At 41.1% G+C, this 21,162-nt stretch overlaps 1 protein-coding gene across 4 annotated transcripts in view; it reads right to left on the bottom strand.

The window, feature by feature from the left end:
* Irf2 (interferon regulatory factor 2) overlaps window positions 1–21,162 on the bottom strand; it is an 82,150-nt gene that overhangs the window by 33,361 nt on the left and 27,627 nt on the right. For all 4 annotated transcript variants that reach the window (XM_070016415.1, XM_070016413.1, XM_070016414.1 and 1 more), the window contains exon 2: window positions 4,684–4,776. In XM_070016415.1, coding sequence (XP_069872516.1) covers window positions 4,684–4,770 — 87 coding nt within the window. In that variant the 5' untranslated portion in view covers window positions 4,771–4,776. The remainder of the gene's footprint in view (window positions 1–4,683; window positions 4,777–21,162) is intronic.

Here is a 21,162-nt window from a genome sequence, read left to right as displayed (position 1 = left end):
GCCCTGACTAAACTCTTTTAATGTCTTTTTTTTTTTGGGGGGGGGTCCGGTCATGGGCCCTGAACTTTGGACCTGGGCGCTGTCCCTCAGCTCTTTCAGCTCAAGGCTAGCGCTCTACCACTTGAGCCACAGCACCACTTCTGCCTTTTTTCTTTTTGCTTATGTAGTGCTGAGGAATCGAACCCTGGACCTCATGCATGCAAGGCAAGTGCTCTACCACTGAGCCACCTTCCCAGCCCCTCCTTTAATTTCTTTAACCATCAAAAGTTCAACATTACATGAGACTTCACTAAATACATGTCAGAAATTCCTTTTATGGTGTTGGAAACTGAGGCACAGAAGGAAACTTGATTTGAATAGATGGAACTTAGAGTTGAAAGTATCTAAATCCAAATTCAAGGTCATCAGATAGAGAAGATTCTCTGTCCTGACAGACCTGTGGAGATTGTCAGGTGGGGGAACTCTCTGCTCTATTCAACAGGGAAGTGGGGGAAATGTCAGCACTGAACTCTGGGGAAGCAGGGAAATATCAGCAGGGATTCCCCGCCACTCTACTCTCACACAGCGAAATCTAGAAAGAGCCCTCCCTACTGTCCCAAAAGGCAGCTGGTACCACACACCAAATGATCGTTAACAGTTAACTTCTGAAACTGTAACGTTTCAGAAGTGTTACAGTTTCCCAAAAACTGTTAGAAGGGGGAAATTCTACCATATTTTTGCAAGTCAGTTCGTAAAGAACTGAAAAGTTAGAGACCTTTTCACAATTTCCTCTTTGTTCCTTGTGCATCAGCCTCAGGGTCTTCTTCAGGTGGGCCAAAGATCAGGGGCTCTGAAAAGGGCTGAGTTGAATGGTTTGTTTTTTTTTTTAAGGTACATGAAAATCAGAGAACAAAACTGCTTGATGCAGTTGTTGATGTTCACATGAAAGAAACTACAAGTAAAAAGAACTGATTTTACAGCATTTTCTGGAAACAAAGTGTATATCCACAATCTAAGGCTTCCTGCTTAAAAATATAGACCCTGAAGACTCTGCTACTGTGCCACCAACAAGCCTAAGTTAGAGGAAGCCTATTATTAAAAAAAAAAAAAAAAAAAAAAGAAGATGCCCGCTGGTGTGTAGGTAAGCAAAGAAAACATCCTGTCTGTCTCTTTCAAAGGCTTGCCGTGACAATGACAGGACAGCAGTACCTGAGTTCACGGCACAGCTACATGCCCACTGTGGAGAAGCTCCAGGGAAGGCCTGCCTCACAAAGACCTTCGGGCCAGGACTACAGTGCTGGCATTGTCCTGACAGGGAACAGTGTTGGCAGCCAGTGCCCCATTGCCTTCCATCAGCCAAACTCATGCCTGGCTCTAGCAGAGGAGCCTGGAGAGATGGCAGAGTCCCCTTCCTCACTCTTCCTCAGTAACAGAATTTTTGTAGCACAAATTGGAAGAAAGAAGCTCAGTAGGGAAAAGCCCCTTATAAGGGACTAAGGGTTTAGTTATACAAAAAAAAATAAATAAAAATCCATTTGCCTTCTGGTCCTAAATCAGAGAAAACAGAAGGCCAGTGTTGTAGCTTAGTATCAGAACATTTGCCTAGCAGGCTCAAGGCCTTGGGCTAGACCTCTGGCACTAAAATGAGAGGGAAGGAGGGGGGTGGGGAGGATACATAGACAAAGTGAGGTCTCCATGGAGAGTTACACTAAGGAACAACCCATCCTAAAGCTGTTACAACAAATGACACAATTATTCCGTACAGCTCTGGAAGCCAAAACTCTACAAGAAACTCTTCCAGGTTCTGATGCCTCCATCAGTCCCTGCGGCCTTATCACTCAGTCACTACTGTGTCTTTTCATGGCTTTACCTCTCTCTTCTGTGTGTGTCTCCTCTCTGAGTCTTTTATTTTTGGTGGGGGTATGTTGGTCCTGGGTTTGAACTGAGGGCCTGGATGCTGTTCCTAAGTTATTTTGCTCAAGGTTAGCACTCTACCACTTGAGCCACAACTCCACCTCCAGGTTTTTGGTGATTAATTAGACATAAGAATCTTAGGGACTTTCCTGCCTGGGCTAGCTTCAAACCATGATCCTCAGATCCCAGCCTCCAGTGTAGCTAAGATTACAGGCGTGAGACACCAGTGCCCAGCTCTCTTCTGTTTCTTATTTTAAAAAACACACACACATGGCATTGGACTCAGGGCCCAGGTAGATAATCCAAGACATTATCCTGAAGTCCTTAAACTGAATCTGCAAAAACTCTTTTTTCCAAATAAGGTTGCATTCATAGGCTCTGGAAGTTATATGGAGTAGTTTTCTGAGCCGCCTACTGTGCCGGATGGCTAGAATGAAGCTGTCCTGTACCTATTTGATACAGAAGACCTGATGTGTTTTTCACTTTTCCATGAGTTTCAGGAGGGGGGAATGGCTTGCTTTGCTTCAGAATGAAGGAACATTGTTTTTAAACTCAGTCTAACAGAAGAGGTAATGACAGCCACCTTTAATCCTAGCTACTTAGGAGGCTGAGATCTGAGGATGGTGGTTCAAAGTCAGAGTCTGTGAGACTCTTCTCTACAAATAACTACTGGAAAGCCACAAGTGGAACTGTCGCTCAAGTGGTAAAGCAGCCTTGAGCAAAAAAGCTCAGGAATAAACACCCTGGCAAACACCCAGGCCCTGAGTTCAAGTCCCTGCTATGGCACAAAAATAACAACAACAGCATATCTTGTTTGTTAAAGCAGAACTCCACATAATTCACTTCTCTTGTACTTCACTTTCCTCGTGTGGAAAATGGAAAATAACAATGTTTTCTCAAAGTGGAGACTATGTGAACTGATACATATGGCTTGTTCATGGTACCTAACCCCTAAGCTTTTATTGTTATAATTTAGCACCTTGTGTCTCTCCAACTCCCTTTGGAGCTCCATCTAGATGCCTGCTAAGTGAGCAAGCAAAGAGGCCACCTGACTTCTTTTGGGTTTCTTTGGAAAAGGCTAATTGCATATTTAAATCCATATCACTATAGATATCACAAACCTGGAGAAAAGATGGTTTGTACTTAAGGTGTACCAGATGACACCTCAAATAAGGACATGGGGTAGGGGTTGGGAAGGTGGCTCAGTGGTAGAGTGCTTGCTTAGCATCCATGAAGCCCTGGGTTTGATTCCTCAGTACCACATACACAGAAAAAGCTGGAAGTGGTGCTGTGGCTCAAGTGGTAGAGGGGATCAAGGAAAGGGTCCAGGCCCTGAGTTCATGCTCCAGGACTAGCAAAAAAAAAAAAAAAAAAAGAACATGGTTTATACTTCATCTGTTTTAGAAAGAACTCACTTAAATACATATTCAAACAAAATGACATTAAATTCAAAATAAATGAATGAGAGTAAAATGTGAAAGATATTGCTAAAGATAAAATGAAGCCAGGAGTAAAACTGGGAAAAAGGGGGAAAAAATGTGACAATATCTTTCTCTCTCATCAGAAGCAGGCCCCAACCTGCAATCTGGCTCTCAGCTGTGGCATCTAGTCCAAAGATAAAGCCTGACCAGCTAAATTATTCATTGTTTAAGATTAAAAGAGGAAGGGAGAAGGGGATGATCAAGCAGACAAAGACATTTGCTCAAAAGCACTGCAACCATGCCTGGTAATAAAAGAAAAACATCTCCCTTAGGCCTCCTTAAAAAAGGCCTGATGTGTTATATTTAGTTGCTTTGCTAGATTATTACCATACATTTTTAACTTTTTAACTTTTACATGGGATTTACTCCTACAGCTAGACTCAACTAAACAGGGAGTTCTGAGGTTAACAAGTGCAATATGTTTACTAGTACCTGGGTGTTAGAGAGAGGTAGAAAGATAAACAACTACTTATTTTTTCTTTCAGGACAGAGGGCACAGAGAGTTTCACATAAAGATAAAGAGCCTTCTCTTTCATTTGTTGATTGTGGAGCTTGAACTCAGGGCCTGGGAGTTGACCTTGACTTTTCCACTCAAGGCTAGCACTCTATCCACTTGGAGCCACAGCTCTACTTTTGGTTTTGGAGGTAAGACCTGTAACCCCTCTGTACATTACTTTTACAATAAAAATATTAAAAAATAAAATATGGGGCAGAAAAAAGAGCCTCATAGACTTTGCTGCCTTGGGTTGGCTTTGAACTGTGATCCTCAGATCTTAGCCTCCTGAGTAGCTAGAATTACAGGAGTAAGCTCCCAGCACCCAGGTGAGAAGACTTTTCTGAGAAGACTTTTCGTATACACAAAACCAAAAGTTCTTTACGTAGAAATCCTTCAGAAGAAAATCAGTATATTCTACTCTGAATTGAAACTGTGGTTTCCATCCTGGACAGCTAGGAGGAGCAAGAAAGGAACTTGGAGAAGAAAGAGGGCAAGGGTCATTACAAAAGCACAGCAAGGAACTTCTTAGTCATCCAAAGTCAATGCCAATAGTGAGCCCCATTGGGAAAGATGACACAAACCTGTCTGATATGATAACATGACGTTTTACGATCACTGTTGGTTGTTTGGTTTTTATATTAAGTGAGTCTAAGATTGTGACTAAGAATAGTTTTACTTTTGATTGGTCCTGTTTTTTCAGAAAGGGCAACAATCTCTCATTTACACACACACACACACACAATCTCTCATTTACACACACACACACACACACACACACACACACACACACACACACACACACACACAACTTACCTTGTTAAGCCACTTTAGCCCTGGTATCGTATTTGAGTTTATCTGTTCCTCCAGCCATGGGCGCATTCTCATCCTTTCCACTGGCATGGTACCCTTTGACAGAAGAGACACGCAACATTAGGTCTTTCTGCTGCTGACTGCCCTGTCTGTACTACAAAGTTCTACAGACCTCTGTGAGCTGCTTACTGACCCCGTTTACCCTGTTCCAGAAAGTGTAGAATGGACCAGGCCTATTGTACATGAGCTGACTTCTGCTGAAGGGGCCTGCACATATGGTAGGCCTGACACCTAGCTAAACAGAGCATCCATACACCTTCCAGTGACTGCCTCATGCTAAGCTTCAACTCCTCCTCTCTTGGCTGCATTTATCACAAACATAACCAGCGATCTGAGGACCAGTCATTTAGAACACATTTGGTATTACAAATCCTGCTCCTTTCAGTAACTAAGCACAGGCAGAGCGGAGCACTTTAGTGGAAATGAATTAGAGTCCTTTCAGACATCTGAGTGATATAAGTGATCTGAACCCCCAGTAACTGTCCCTTAAAGTTATGAAGGAATCAATTAATCTGGTTCTCTCGAGATTTTTGTCCTGACAAAAATCTATTTTCAGACCTAAGTGTACTTTGCCCTCCCTTCATCTTTGCCATGACTTTTACCCTAATCTATTTTTTCACTCTGCCAAGTATTTTCTTCAATACCAACCCTCCCCCATCTGACAGCATCTCTTTCCCTTACTTTCCCTTTGAAAATCATTGGCATGAAATGGAAAGGTTTGGAAAAAATTATATTAAGTGAAGTAAGCCAGGCCCAAAGAAGCATAGGTCCCATGGTTTCCCTTATTTGCAATATCTAGTATAGGTATGAGTCAAGCGGAAAAGGTCAGATAATGTGATGTTAGGAAAATGAACCCTTAAATATGTATTTTAATGTTTTCGTTTCTTTCATGCATGTGTTTCTAACGCATTTATAAGATTATTTCTTTGTTGCTTTGTATGTCCCTCCCCCACAGTGTAACCCCCGCTTTCACTATATTTGATGTCAGTATAACATGTGGAGGAGATGGGGACAAACAAGTCGTTTAAGGATTCAGGTGGACCTGTTGCAACAATGAGAAGTACAAAATGTCATGTCAAAACCAGCTTTACAATGTCAGTGTGGGGGGGGGGTATAATTGGGTGGGGGGAGGGGGGTAAAATTGGGTGGGGGGGAGGGGGGAGGCGGGGAAGGGAAGGGAAGGGTAAACAAAGGAGGAGGCTGCAATGCTTGGTAAGAAATATATGCATTATCCTGCCCATGTAATTGTAGCCCCTCTGTACAGTATGTTCTCAAATAAAATAAAATACAATTAAAAAAAAAAAAAGAAAGAAAATCATTGGCATGGTCTGTGCATTTTTCCTCCACCAGCCCATGTGTGCATTTCCCCACTCCTTCCAGATTCCTAAGACAGTCTTTCCCTTGCTCACCAAAACAGTAACAGTAGAATCAACTCTTGTCTTTACTCTATTTGTGTCTAAATTTACTTTTAATCTAGAATCTGAAAGCAAAGATGATGGTGACTCAAGCCTCCACTCTATGGGCATTTGTAGACAATGGAACCTTATAATCTTTGTTTCAACCCTAAGTGGTCTCTTGTTTCTGTCACTCTTTTCCTACACAAATGGCTGAAAACTCTGTTCAGATGAACGTGGCCTGATATGGTCGATATCTCATGATCTCTCTGAGCTTGCCCAGCTGGCCTCTGTGCCCTGCCCTGAGCTTGTGCCAGAGTACAAGTATTTTTATATGAATCACAAGAGGCTTCACTTTTGCCCATAGGAGAGAGACGTTTCTTTGCTCTAGAGCACTTCTCTCACAGTTCTAGTGCATTCACTGTTGCAGACACCTTCCACTTCTGCTTAGACCAAGCTCTCGGCAACTTTCCTCCAACCTGCCAATCCTTATCCATCCTCCAAGACCCAGCATCCACCCTCCTTCTCAATAAAGCTTTCCCAGACCACTCCAGACTGAAGTAATCCCTCCAACTCCTATGCTACTCAGAACTGACATTACTCCTTTGAAAATCAAACATTGCTTTAGGGCCACTGTTATAAATCTTTAATCCTATCTCTCAATCAACCCCTGAACTTCTCTGCTGTTTCAACTTTTCAACTCTCTTCCTATGCAAATTTGAAGTTCCTTGAGAGCAGAGAACTTCTTATTAAGCCTGCAAAGCTAAATGCTGCTTTCTACACAGGAAATGTTCAGTCCAAGGAAAGACAAGGCCAGTTCTGAAGTTCAGCCCAAAGATGCTCTGTCAATCATCTGCAGACTCCAGGCCCCCATTCTTTGAGCTGGTAACAGGACACACACAAAAATAGACATGGACATGGAATGGCCTAGAGGAAGCCTCAGTACACTGTTCATCTCTATGGTCTCAACCCATTCCATCCACTCTTCATTTACTCATCAACCTAATCTATTCAAGGATCAAGGACTGAGAATGAGGCTCCAGAACTGGAAAACATAAACAGAAAACAAAACAAAACAAAGTCCTGTTATCTTGCCTCCCAGACTAAAACAGGACACAGGAAAGAAGGAAATTACCAATTGAAGAGTCCTTCGTGCAGCTGATAAAGAGTTACTCTTGGAGATTGGGGCAAGGCTGCACACAGATTACACCAAACAACCATGCAAAGACTCTACCCTATAGAGGGATGGCCATCAGCCCAGTCAGATCCTCCCTTGGAAGAAAATTGGAAGACACAGAGAAATAGTAGAAGTAGGGCCAATTACAGGAGTTACAAGTAGAAAGCAACAGAGGCCAGTTGGGGGCGTAACTTGCAGAAGTACTGCTGCTGCTTGTGTACAGGGTAACAGGGAAACAGAAGAGGCACACGTGAGTGACCTGCTTCCAGCTCATAATCACAAAAATATTATTTCCTCCTATATTTTTTCACAAGTAACCCATCTGAAAGAAATAATCATCCCCAGATGTATTTCCAAAAGCTTTCTGTGAGAGAAGATACCATTGATGTAAATCATTTATAAGTCCTGCACATGTGAATTTGCCTGCTCATGAAAGCTTATTTGAAACTGTAAAAAAAAAAAAAAAGAAATTCAATAAAATCAATATTCCTGGTGCTTTTGTGGTCATCACAGATAGGCAGAGAGGGGGAAATGAGAGACACCTGGTGCGCACATTCCCGCTTAGGTCAAACAAATGTCTTTTTCATGGCTAATTTAGTCAGATAGTTCTCACTTATCTGTGCTTTATCTTGGTCATTTTGGCACTTAAAATGTCACCCAAGAGTGGTGCTGAGTGTTACATACTGCTTCTAAGCACAAGAAGGGTATGATATGTCCTATGAAGAAAATACATGCAGGAAAATAAGGCACAGTTGGTATAAATTCAGTACTAGATAAGGTATTTTAATATAGAAAACACAAAAAATCAAAGTTAAATACTGATCAGTTCATGACAATGCTGTGACCAGAGACTTACAGGAACCTGCCAACACAAGCTCACAAAAATGAACCTTCTGTGAAGGCACAGACACAGGAGGCAGATGGACATGTGAAGATGGAAACAGGAATTAGATGAAGCTACACGTCAAAAGCATGGCAGGAACTTGCAGAAGCTGGAGGAGATAAGGACAGATCCTCCTCTTGGAGCATTCAGAAGTAGCATGGTCCTGCTGAACAGCTAGCTGGGCCTCAGGTTGTTTTGGAGAACCATGAAAGAACAAATTTTTATTGCTTAAGCCACACAGTTCATGGTACTTTGCTATGGTGGCCCTAACAAACTAACAGAGAAGGAGAGAGATCAATGTAAAAGCCTGAAGGCAGGAGAAGAAGCAACCCATAGCAATCAGCAACAGTTAAGGATGCTTGAGAACAAAGTGATACACTGTTGTTCTGGAAGGCAAGTTTCTATGGGAAAAAGTACCTAGGCTATGTGAAATGGAAACTAAGTAAAGACATGGTGGGTGTTAGTTTTTGCCTAAGAGAACCAAAGTACATAGAAAATCAGAGACACAATGTCCTGTCCTGAAGTTCCATTGCTGATACATCCCCTTGGCTTCTTACTCCATCTTTCTGATACACTTTTGATGATCCAGAAAAATGAGACACTCCAAAGCATGATTTTCAAAGTTATCTATGATCTTACAAATACTTGTGTCACATGAAGGTTCATGGTGTTATCTTTCTTTTTCTTTTCTTTTTTTCCTGAGCATAAAATGCAGCTAGGCACCAGTGGCACGTGTCTGTAATTGTAGCTACTCAAGAGGCTGAGATCTGAGGACTGAAAGCCAGCCCAGGCAGGAAAGTCCATGAGACTCTCATATTCAATTAATCACAACAGGAGAGAGAGAGAGAGAGAGAGAGAGAGAGAGAGAGAGAGAGAGAGAGAGAGAGAGAGAGAGAGAGAGAGAGAGAGAGAGAGAGAGAGAGAGAGAGAGAGAGAGAGAGAGAGAGAGAGAGAGAGAGAGAGAGAGAGAGAGAGAGGAGAGAGAGAGGAGAGAGAGAGGAGAGAGAGAGAGAGAGAGAGAGAGAGAGAGAGAGAGAGAGAGAGAGAGACAAATGAACAAACAAACAAAAAACAGTAGTGAAGTTGTGGATCAAGTTGCTGAGCAATAATAGTCTTGACCAAAAAAGCTCAGGGACTGCACTTAAGCCCTGAGTTCAAGCCCCAGGAATGGCACAAAAAAAAGTAAAATGGGGTGGGGGGGAGGCTGGGAAGGGGGAAAAAAATGAGTAAAATGCTAGAATTTTATAGTTTTATAAAGCTAACAGATAAACAACCTCTGCTTTAAAGAAAGTAAAAGATGGGTCTGGGAATGTGGCTTAGTGGTAGAGTGCTCACCTAGCATGCATGAAGCCCAGGGTTTAATTACTCCATACAATATAAACAAAAAAAGCTGGAAGTGACACTGTGGCTCAAGTATTACAGCAAAAGAAGCTCAAGAACAGTGCCTGAGCCCTGAGTTCACCCCAGAACTGAAACAAAAAAGAAATAGAAAGTAAAAGAGCAAAAACATCTACCCACAAGCCTAACAAAAAGGTACTTTATTGTATGTTTGAGATAGGGGTTAAAAATACCTTCAAAATCAGCACCTACGTACAAATCAATTTAAAACATGATGGAGATACCTGCTTAACCATGGAGGAGACATTTGGATTGACCCTCTGCATACTATGTTTTGTTTTTGTTTTCATTTATATACACACCCATATGAAAGATAAAACTTTCATCTTGTCACTTAAAAAATTACTTCATGATTTCTTTTTGGCTTATACAAATAGTCAACATCACTACTTTTGTACTTTGGGGCTATCTTACATAAAGTAATGGTTCCTTGAACAAGCTTGCAGGAAAACAATAATAATAACCACAAGGTAAAGAGACTCAGACCTTCAAAACATAAAAACAAACAACAGTTACAAACAGCTAGAAAACATAAGCTTTATTAGTGACTACTCCGTAGAAACAATGAAAAACAGAAGACATTGAAAAGACATCTTTAAAGTATTGAAAGAAAATGAAAACTATCATTTAAAATGTTATATCCAGAAAATATTTCCTTCAAGAAAGATTAAATTAGGTATTTTCACTCACAGAAAAACTTACAACGTTTTCTATGCATAAGAGAGGCATGGAAATACACACCTGTAATCCTCACATTTTAGAGGCAAAGACAAGAGAATTGTTGAGTTTGAGACAAGCTTGGGTTATATAGTGAGACAAGAAAGGAAAGAAAAGAAAGAAAAGAGAAGGAAGGGAGGGAGGGAGGGAGAGAGGAAGGGAGGGAGAAAAAAACGAATGAAGGCAGGCAGTATTCCAGGAACTGTACTAAAATAAGAGCTGTGGAGGACTGCAAGATGTGTGAGATGTGATCTCCACCCTCAGGGAACTAATAAGTTAGCTGGGGATATGAGACATAAATCATATAAAGCTAACTAATAACACTGTAATTATAATGATAAGACTATGCAATGGAGATCAGGAGGCAGTATATGACTAACTGCCAAATAAGTCAAGTAGTTTGCAAGAAATACATAAATCATTATTAATTGGGCTTGTACAGAAATGCTTTATGGCAAAGGAAGCTTTGTATTAGATGAGAGAAGGTAGCAGGCAAGCCAGGCAAGGTATAAAGTTGGTATTAAGGGTGAAGGCAGGATTGAGGAAGATGCATTCACTGATGGGGACAGAACAAAAAAACTTTTGTACCAATGTGGGGGAACTTCCTAAGAGTCATGAGCATTTGAGAAGCAAGTCATGGATGTTTAACACCAATAATTCCCAACTGGCCAGTTAAATACTATTATACCCATTTTAAAGATGAGAAAAAGTAGAGCTAAAAGTATAGCCCATCCTAAATAATAATAATAGTAATAATGATGATGATGATGATGATGATGATAATAATAATAATAATAATAATAATAATAATAATAATAATAATAATAATGGAGGGGGAAAGGAATGGAAGAAAAGGAAGAGAAGATGCACAAGTTACCAAGCTTCTAGACAGGGCTAGGATTTGAACCTAGGTCTTCCAGGAGTGTCTCAAGTACCTGGTTAAAACCCTCATTTGTTAATTAATGCAAGCTAATGAAGACTTCTGAGTGAATAATTTGAGAAAAGCCATGTTTCAATGTCATGAACCGACCAGCACTGTAACCAAAGGCAAATGGAGGTAGAGGTAAGCTAAAAACTACAGATTCTGCTTTAAGATGGGACTATATGAATACACAGGAAACGTTTTTATTTTTAAATCACTATACACTTGTAGAACTATAAAACTTATTTTTAGTAGTACTTTTTTTCTAGTCACACAATAATCCTCCAGATTCAAGTTCTTTGAACCTGAAATTCTATACCTCTCACATTATTTATTGTGTCTTCTCCATCAAAGTAAGAATTTACATGCAAAACTGTCTGGCGTGAGTTGGGCACAGAAGATCATCACTATTTCTACCACATTTGTGTGACAGCTCCCAAGAAGCCACATACCAACCACTTCTGTGCAGTATTTCATTTAATCTTCCAACAAGCTCCATGAAGTACTGTATCTTATCTCCAATTCTGCAAATGAGGAATGAAGCTACTTACAAAGCTCAGAATCTGTTTTAAAGGTAAAGCTCAAGTCAAATCTCAATCAGCCTGTCTTTAGAAGACAGGCCAAAAAAGGGGGTTTTCCAAACCTCTGGGAACCCTCTATTAGATAGTGGTTAAAAAGAATCTACTTTATAGATTTGAATCAGCATTTCTGGATTAAAATGAACACTTTTGATTTAATTTTAATGTACTGAAATAAAGAAAAGATGAGAGAGCACCACAAATGAGTCAGAATTGTTTAGGAGAAGTTTTGTTTCAAGGTTACATATCTGTCAGAAGAATTTATGAACCACTGCATTGGGCTGAACTGCTTCCCAAGGGAATATGCACAGATGTGTGTGTACATGTGGATGGCAGGTAGAGGGAGAGAGTGGGAATGAGAAGCAGCACAGGAGGACAAAGGAAGACCAGGAAAAGAAAACCCACCCTTAGTACTGTACTGACTATTGGGAGACAAAAATATAAAATGTATGAGAGAAGTGTTCATAGCATATGCTTGGCACGAAAACATCCTGTTCAGACAATGTGATGGTGCATTGCAGGGAGGAAGTGTGGGACCTTCCCAACTGGCTATGTTTAGTATTTCCCTGCATCATTCTACATACTCTAGGACCCTGGAGGCGGAGCCAACAACTGCCAGTCAGGAAACCAGAGAGCCGCTTTGACATTTACATGGAATGCCAGACACAGGAAGAAAGTAGGCCTCTTAGTGTACCTATTACTTCATTTTTTAAAGTGGTATTGAACTTCAGGAAAGTCATTAAGCAACAGAAACCAGATGCTACATCACGGCTATACCCTTACTTCTGGCATTTGTTTTATTTTGTTGAACTTTTAAAACAATACATATTGTAGATTTGCTGAGGAATTTGTTTCCAAACAGATTTTTTCTTCTTCTTTTTTTTTTGCCAGTCCCAGGGCTTGACCTCAAGGCCTGGGCACTGTCCCTCAGCTTCTTTTGCTCAAGGCTGGCACTCTACCACTTGAGCCACAACACCACTTCCAGCTTTTTCTGTTTATGTAGTACTGAGTAATCAAACCCTGGGCTTCATGCATACTAGGCAAGTACTCTACCATTCCCAGCCCCCAGATTTCTTTTTTTTTTAACAGAAGGTATTAAAGAATTCAACCCTGAATTTTCCTATGATGTGGATTTTTCAGGGTAAATCATGTTATGGGCTTGCTGCAAAGCCATCCCAAACACATCATACTTTTCTGTTCTATTATCAAGGGCTCAAAACCTCTATGTAACATTATTGCCCAAGTACTTAAAAAAAATTCCTATCTCAACCTAATCCGAATCTCTAAGGACTCAAGACACAGGAATCTCTTTATTATCCTAGAGTAATGTTGGTGGATGAGGATCACTGCTATTGAATACCCTTTAGCCCAATGGCCTTCTAGATCTCAGATAGTTAATCATCATCTCCAATGAATCATGAAGAAAGGAGGCAAGTGATGAAAAGATTTCATAATTAATACATAGAAAATTAAAATTTTTAAATGCCTTATCATGAAAATAATTTCCCTATGCAAATAATCTTCAGACTATAGTTTAGCATAACTACGATTTTATCCACCATAAAGCACATTTTATGTCCTTTTGGAAGTCACTACCATAGCTGCTTTACCATAACTACTAGGAATACCATCAACCCCGGCTTCTTGAAGCAGTATGATTTAGCGTCCCATAGTAGCCTGTGCCACTAACTCACAACCAGGAACAGAGACAGAAACTGAAGCAGGGCCTCCACCTGTGTGCTCAAAATAGAGACTAGTGCTGACAGGGCACATGGCCAGGTGGTCCTTCCGGAGAATGGTCTCAATGCAACCTCACACGAACAGGAATTCTTCATTCAAAGAGGAAGTCTTTTAAAAGTTTATTTCTTACCATTATTAAGTAGTTGTACAAAGAAGTTACAATCCCAGCAGTGAGGTGATAGATACAATGTATCTTGATCAATGTCACCCCTTCTATCTTTCTTCCCCATTTTACTCTTCCCATCCCTAGTCCCAAAGAGTAAGTCTTAAACACATATGCGACACATCCTATTCATGAAAACTTGTGCTTTGTTGAAGTAGCCCCTACCCCACCAAGATCTCACATGGGCAGTTCCCTACAGAAATTGAAGAAACCCACTTCCAGCACACTACTAGAAAAGCAGTTAGCCCTAAGGCTGTTCAAATGCCAGCTCTTCCTCAGTGACTATCCGCAGACCTCAGGACATATATATCCCCCTGCCCTTGAATTTATAAAGCACACTGCCTCTCAATGGTATTTAACATCTACCTTACAATGACTCTCAGTCTTGATTTTATTTCCATGTGCTTTAATCCACTGACACAAACGTCCCTGTGAAGCTAGAGCATCTTGTTAATACAAGACTATGTACCCAGTAGGCACCCAAGGAATACCAACCAGAACTATCTAGTGGTTATTCTGGACTTATTCTTTATCTGAATAGTCCAACAAGAGAGATGCTAGTCACATGTGGCTACCTTTGTCAACAAAGATGACAAGACAATGTGAAGGCCAGCTCTACTCTCCCAAATCATAGTTACCTGTTATATGGCTGGTGGAAACAAATATCTATACTGGACACCCTGGTGGAGTTTCTGGAAGAAGCAAGGTTATACGTGTGACATCAAAACTATACTATATTGAGAAAAAATTTTGTTTTCAAAGGTCTCCTCATAGTCTGCTAGCTTAATCACTTTTTGAAAGAAGCAAAGGGAAAACTTCGAAGTCTAGATCTGTCCATGTGGTACCTACCATTAGGATATCAACAAAACTAGTAACAGCGAAGTGCCTGGTGGGATTAGGTGAGTTCCGGGCACATTAGGAGAACTATCTCACTTTGTCCACAATATTATAAGATAGGTCTTGCTATAGTCTCCATTTGACAGACAAGGTTAAATAACTTGTCCAGTATCACAGAGCTGCTGAGTTATGGAAGAGCTTGGGTTTGAGCAGGCATCTTAGACCATTATGTAGACTCTAGAAGAAGCACACACCTTCAAGCAAAGCTGGGATCCACCTTAGGAGACAAAGACAGCCTGGATTCAAAGACAGCCTAGCTGTCAGGGATCACAGGCAGAACCATGAGGGCCTACCTACCATGAAAACCACTGAAAACTTCAGTAGCTGCACCTGATGAATAGGGTGCAGTTACCTAACCTCGTTTACCCAGTTGCCCTTTAAGCCATCACTTCCTGCCCTTTAAATCCAAACCTGCAGCCCCTTCAATGCATTCCTGACGTGGAAACTGGCATTATCTATTGCATAGCCTAGCCTTCCAGAGTCCTGCTTGTAGTTTGCACCAGAAAACACAGCATCTCCCCACTCTCACACTGCAAAATAAAAGTATCTTACTGTTCTCTTCCTCTTTCCCTCCCTCCTCTCTTTAAGAGGTACCAGGAAAGACCCAGAGGGGATTTCCTGTTGCATCACTTGAGTATGTTTTCCAGTTGCTTCATTTTAGTTTCTGCTTCATGAAGCAGGGTCGGCTGGCTTGATGCACAGGCCACCTGGTCCTGGAAAGGTCTGTTGAAAGCAGAGGAGGAAGAAGTTTGCCCAGCTTGTTACTCATTAACCTGGGGAACTATTTCAGAAACATAATAAGTCCTACAGAAAGCTAATGTTCCACTACCCAACTGTTAAATCTCACATTCACATTTATTTAAGGCTCAGAAACCACTACAGGATTAAGCACTTCTAGTATTTGTCCATCTCTACCCCTACCATTTCAGTGTATATGAAAAGCAAACTCAGAGCTATGAGGCCATTTTGCTTCCCACTCAAAATAATTTCCATTTTGGTATCAAGACTGCTTTAGTCTCAAATTCCTATGCTCAAAACCTCTATTCCAACCTCTGTCTCAACACCTATTTGTCCAATACCAATGCACCTCTCCTAAATCAATGTTGCCTCAACTGGTACCATAACCCTTATTAAAATAAACAATAAAATGAGTTTGTCTGGCTCTTGGCTAATTTGATTTTTAAAAATTGAATGTTAATAATAATCAAATTTTCATGGCTCTTAATTGGACAACTTGGGATTTTTTGTTGTGTTTTGTTCTGTATTGAGAAACATGGTCTTCTCCATGTTGGTCAGGTTGACCTCAAACTCCTAACACTTCTGCTAGTCTCCCAAGTGCTGAGATTACAAGGATGCACCTCCATACCTATTCACATAGAACTGCTTGAATCATCCTAACCTCCACAGGGCCCAACACTGTCCTTGCTTATCATGGAGTAGGACGGTGCCACAATGCAGGACATAGATGGTCCTTGTAGTCTGCCAGCCAGCCAGCATGCTTCTAAGATACAAAGACCTCCAGGCTCCCTCATACATAGGCAGGGAGCAAGCCCAAGGCTAACATTGTGTCTTGAGTGCTATGCCTTGTTTGATGGGATTGGAGACCTTAAAGGAGAAAGCAACCTGTTTCCTTAATTAAAAGTGTAAACAAACAACAACAACCCCAAACCACCAAACTTTCCTAGTTTTCTCCATTTTCTCCAAAACTGTGGAAATGACATAGAGATCAGAGGGTAATAGAACTCAAGCTCTTTAGGCCTTGATTTTCTCCTCTATAAATTCAGAATGACTGCCTCAGACTTTGTGGTAAGATGTGTAAAATGCCTAGCCTACTATCTGATCAAAATAGTTGATACAGACACAAGATTTATGGTCAAGACTGCTTAAGAAACATTGTTTATAATAGCAGACTGTATCAAACTATCCAGACAGGAGGAAGATGTTTAACTAAAATGTGGTACAGTCCAATAATGAAGTGTTTGAATTCTAGAACATTTAATAAAATGCTCAGAACATAAAGTGAAAAAAGGTGGAGAGCAGGATGGTTTTTTAAATCATTGGACCAATGAAGGACCAAGCAAAAACTATCAGGGTTTGCTTAGCCTGTTTTGTGGGTGACTGCTCCATGGGCAGTGGAGACCATGGTGACAGTTATCTTCTCCAACAGTGCTAGTGACAGTCCTAGCACCCATCCACAAGTGTTCAAGCCAGATGACAATTGCAGAGCATAAGGTATACTCTTAGCTGCCAACAGCACCAAGAGACAGCTTGTGACCTGGAACTAGGTTTCTGGGGGTGAAGACATCACACCCAAATCCTAGGCAGCCCATAAAGAAGGTGTGGAGTCTGCCACACTTATGCAGGAGTGGTCAGGGGCTACAGGTCATGTAAAGACCTCAAGATCATGTACACGACTGGACAGACCCATAGGTTACTTATCAGCAGTAGCCAGTCTGCTTGTATTGGTAATTTTGAACTGCCAGTGAATTATGTTATGAATATACAATGGTTCTTGGCAGAAAAAGGTTACCGGTCCCTGCTACAAGGGGAGACCAGACCATGATAGCCAACATGTACTCACTCCAAGTCCCAAGTGTTCCTCACAGTTGTTAGGTCAGCAAAGTACCCTAATTTTAGATTTAAAGACAAACAAAAAAATAATAGGGTAATAGAAAAAATTCCTCAAAAGAAGTAGAACATCTCTCTACCCATCTACCCAGTCCTCTTCTCTCCCTGGACAATGTGAATGGTCTGATCAGAATTCACATCACACAAAACAGATGGATGGGTACTACCAACAGTGTCCCACCCCCCCCACACACACACCTCCATGGCACACGAGCTGTGGGTGTGATCTTCTTTGGGACAGAGTCTCTGCAGATATTATCAAGCTAAAATGAGGCCATTTCGATTAGAACAGACAATCCATAGAGAGAAAAAATCATTTCCTCCATACTTCTAGGTTCTTTGACTAGGCTATGAATTAAGATGACATAAAATAGATTGACACTTAATTTCTTACATATGCAAAGAGTCCCACAGAATGTCAGAGTGAAAAAAGCAGATGAAGTTAATACAGCATTCTGAGCTACAGAAGGGAATGGGACTTTCAGATTCTGGGGGGTATAAGTTATGGGTGGGTGTGGGAGGAATCCCATGTTGAGTAAAAGCTGTCTTGTTAGGCAGGTAAAGTCTCTCAGGTAATAAACGTTTTCTAGGGCAACCCTCTTCATAATACAAATTAGTCTCACTAATGTAGTTTTCTTCTATAGTTCTTTTATAACAGCATCTCACTGTCTAGAGCTAGCTGTAATTTCTCAGAATAATCTCAAAATATACCAAAAGTATATTTCAGAGTGATATATTCAGCCTTCAGTCATCCTGAGTTGGGATGGCCTGAACCCCAATAGGTCCTAATTCCGATCTAATTGATGTTCTTCCAAGAGGGACGTTTGGACACTGTAACACACAGAAAGACACTTGAAGACAGAGATTGGAGTGATCCATCTACAAGCCAAAGAATGCTACGGACTGCCAGCAATCCCACGGAGTTGAGAGGGACAACAAGCAGATTCTTCCTCAGAAGCTCCAGAAGGGATCAACTTGGTTGACACCTTTGTCTAGATTTCTGGGTCTTAGAACTGTAACAGACTATATTACTATTAAGTTACGAGGCCCCACCTATGGTCAGTTATTATTGCAGCTGCTGGAAACAAATACAGGAGACACTGTGGGGGACTTGCAGAAAGACACATCCACTGGGAAGGGAGGCAGCAGCAGCCTCAAGTGTGGAGTGGGGAAGTCTAGATGGGGCAGTCAGGAGATGCAGGCTAGAGACAGCAGCCCACAGAGGGGCAGAAGGGCTCCTGTGCAGGACATCAGTAGCCATGTATAGGGTAGGAGCAGGAGGTGGGAGGAGAGTGTCCTCACTGCAACCCTGGGGTCTGACAATAGATATGCACAGGCAACTGTGGTTAAAAGAGAATGGGATCAGCCTCCCCATTATTGGGGAGGGAAGTTACTGAAATAAGGAGGTCAGGTCTGGCCATCGCCATATTGGCCACATGGTGGATGGTAGGGTCTGGCATCTTGTCTCGTGCTGAGGGAAGGAAATGCCACCCCACCACCACCTCCCAGGTGATGGGTGTGTCCAGATCCCTGGAGGCAAGGAGTGGCACTTGGCTGATAGGTTACTGAATCTGTCAGTCCAGTGCCTGGGACTGGGAATTTCCTGTGGACCTGCCCCCTGAGCTGACCCTATTTAGGCCCAGACCAGCACAGGTGCCATCACGCCATGCCACAGGTATCTCTGTGATCGTGTCCTGTGTCCTGTCTGCTGGCTTGTCTCCTGTCATCATGGCGTCCCAATTCAGACCTCCATCGGAGCTGAATTGGTTTGTTGGCATTGTTTTTGTTCTTTCTTTCCTCTCTGGCCTGTTTCCTAACCATGTTATGTGTATTTGGGGGCTGCAGGCCTTTGTGACAATGGGCAGCCTGCAGACTGCTAGTGTTGTAATAAAGATTCCAATATTCCATCTTCCAAATTGTGGCTTCGCTGGTAAGTTACCTTACAACATTACAAATACAGAAAGAAAGAAACCTCAAAGAATCCACAGTGTGGATTAGTATAGAAGAAATTAGGTTTGAATTCATGGTTTTCTATTAATCTGAAAACATATAGACATAAAAATCATGTCAATGTGTGTATGAAATATATATTTATATATAGAACACACTTTCTCTAGGTGTTTCCATGGAGAAGACCTGGAAGCATCAGTATATGACAGAAGGCATATATAATGGCAAAATCTAAGTTTCTCAATACCATTTTCCACAAAGAAGATGTAGCTGATTCCAAGTCTGAGACAGGGAAAGTAAAAGACAAGCCTAAACCTGAATGTCCACTTAGTTATCTGGGGTCAGAAAGCAAAGAGGTCCTCAAAAACTGATGGAATATAACAAAAAGTTCAACAAGTATGTAAACAGGTGCAAGAATGCTTTTCCCTAAAGTGGAATGCCAATTAATAAATAGTAAAGAATGATGGAATCAGAAGATCAATATGGGGTGGCTATCAAAGTGGCAATTCATTCAATCAACAAATATCAACAGATGCTAAATGTCGAAAGGCTCATGAAGAACGGAATATTTACTTATATCATCGTAAATTACCTCTTAGAAAAGTTTTTTTTACAATGAGACAAAGTAACTTATGAGAGAGAAACCTGATAGATATGACATTAACCAAATGATCAAAATCAATAAAGGGACATAGCTCCTATGTCACCTCCAAGAATGCAAGAACAAGGTATCTTGTCTGTGATATGCCTGTAAAAAAAAAAAATGTATGGCAGGACTCTCATTATGAGGAAATGTCTAACAAGCCCAAACAGACAGGCATTCTATAAAATAATAGCCTGTCATTATCAAAAATTTCAAGTTCACCCAAGCCAAGGAAAGGTTAAAGAAGCAGGACACCTAAACTCAATGCCTGGCTTTGGGTCAGACTCCTGTCTCAAGAGACATTATGGAGACATCTGCCAAACTTGAATGAGTCTGTGGGTTAATGCTAACCACGACACAGTTGTTTATTTCCTGGTTCTGAGGTCACGTGATCAGGTTGGGAGAATGTCCTTGATTGTAGGAAAGACACTTAGTATTCAGGAAAGACAGGACGTCATTGTTGGCAAACTACTCCTCACAGGTTCAAAAAAAAAAAAAAAAAACCTTTGTACTATTCTTGCAACTTTACTGTAAGTCTGAAATTAGTTCAAAAGAAAAACTTGGCTAGAGAGACAATAGCAACTTATGAAACTGATTTACAGTGGATAGTAGGGAATGAAAGCGTTTCTGCAAATACAACAAACTCTAGAAAATTCCCTTTGTAGTGCTTAAACTGCTGGCCATTTATTCCTAATCCAGGTACCAGAGACTATAAAGCACATATAACAACCATTTTATCCATTTATCCATAAGAGCCCACTTCATCAAACCACAATTATCCCAACAAAAAGCCTCTGATCTTCATGTCCTGGGATAGCTGGGCAACAATGGTCCATAATTGATTTAAACTGTTGTGGAGAAACCAAAAAATAAGAGGAGCAAATAGCTCAACTGTGTACTATAAAGAGACACTCTCAAATTTAGGCATCAAATACTTATCGCCAGCCAAACTTCTATACTAATATATTTAAGTGAGGTTATTTAAATCTTAAAACACAGGGTTTGTTTCTCAGTAGCATGACCTCACCTCACAACCCCTCACCTATGTGACATTGGCAAGAAAGCAAAAACCTCAGAGCACCCACCCATCCCTAAACTGCCACTGGTTGCTGATTTTAGATATTTGCCCTTAGAGGTCCCACACCCGAGTTCTCAGCAGGACTTTTTCCAAATAGCTCTAAGTTTTCACTAGGCCCCTAATGCAGGCAGCCAGCAGTTTCACAGTAGTTTACAATCCCAAAGCCTTTCAGCTAAAAAATAAAAAAGGCTACCAGTGTTCCCAGCCACCATGAATAAGGGTTTTTGCTTTTTGTTTTGCATTTGCAACTTTTC

Source organism: Dipodomys merriami, unplaced genomic scaffold, assembly GCF_024711535.1.
Source record: "Dipodomys merriami isolate MVZ:Mamm:240054 unplaced genomic scaffold, mDipMer1.0.p SCAF_12, whole genome shotgun sequence".
Lineage (NCBI taxonomy): Eukaryota > Metazoa > Chordata > Mammalia > Rodentia > Heteromyidae > Dipodomys > Dipodomys merriami.
This window is presented reverse-complemented; position numbering and strand designations above follow the sequence as displayed.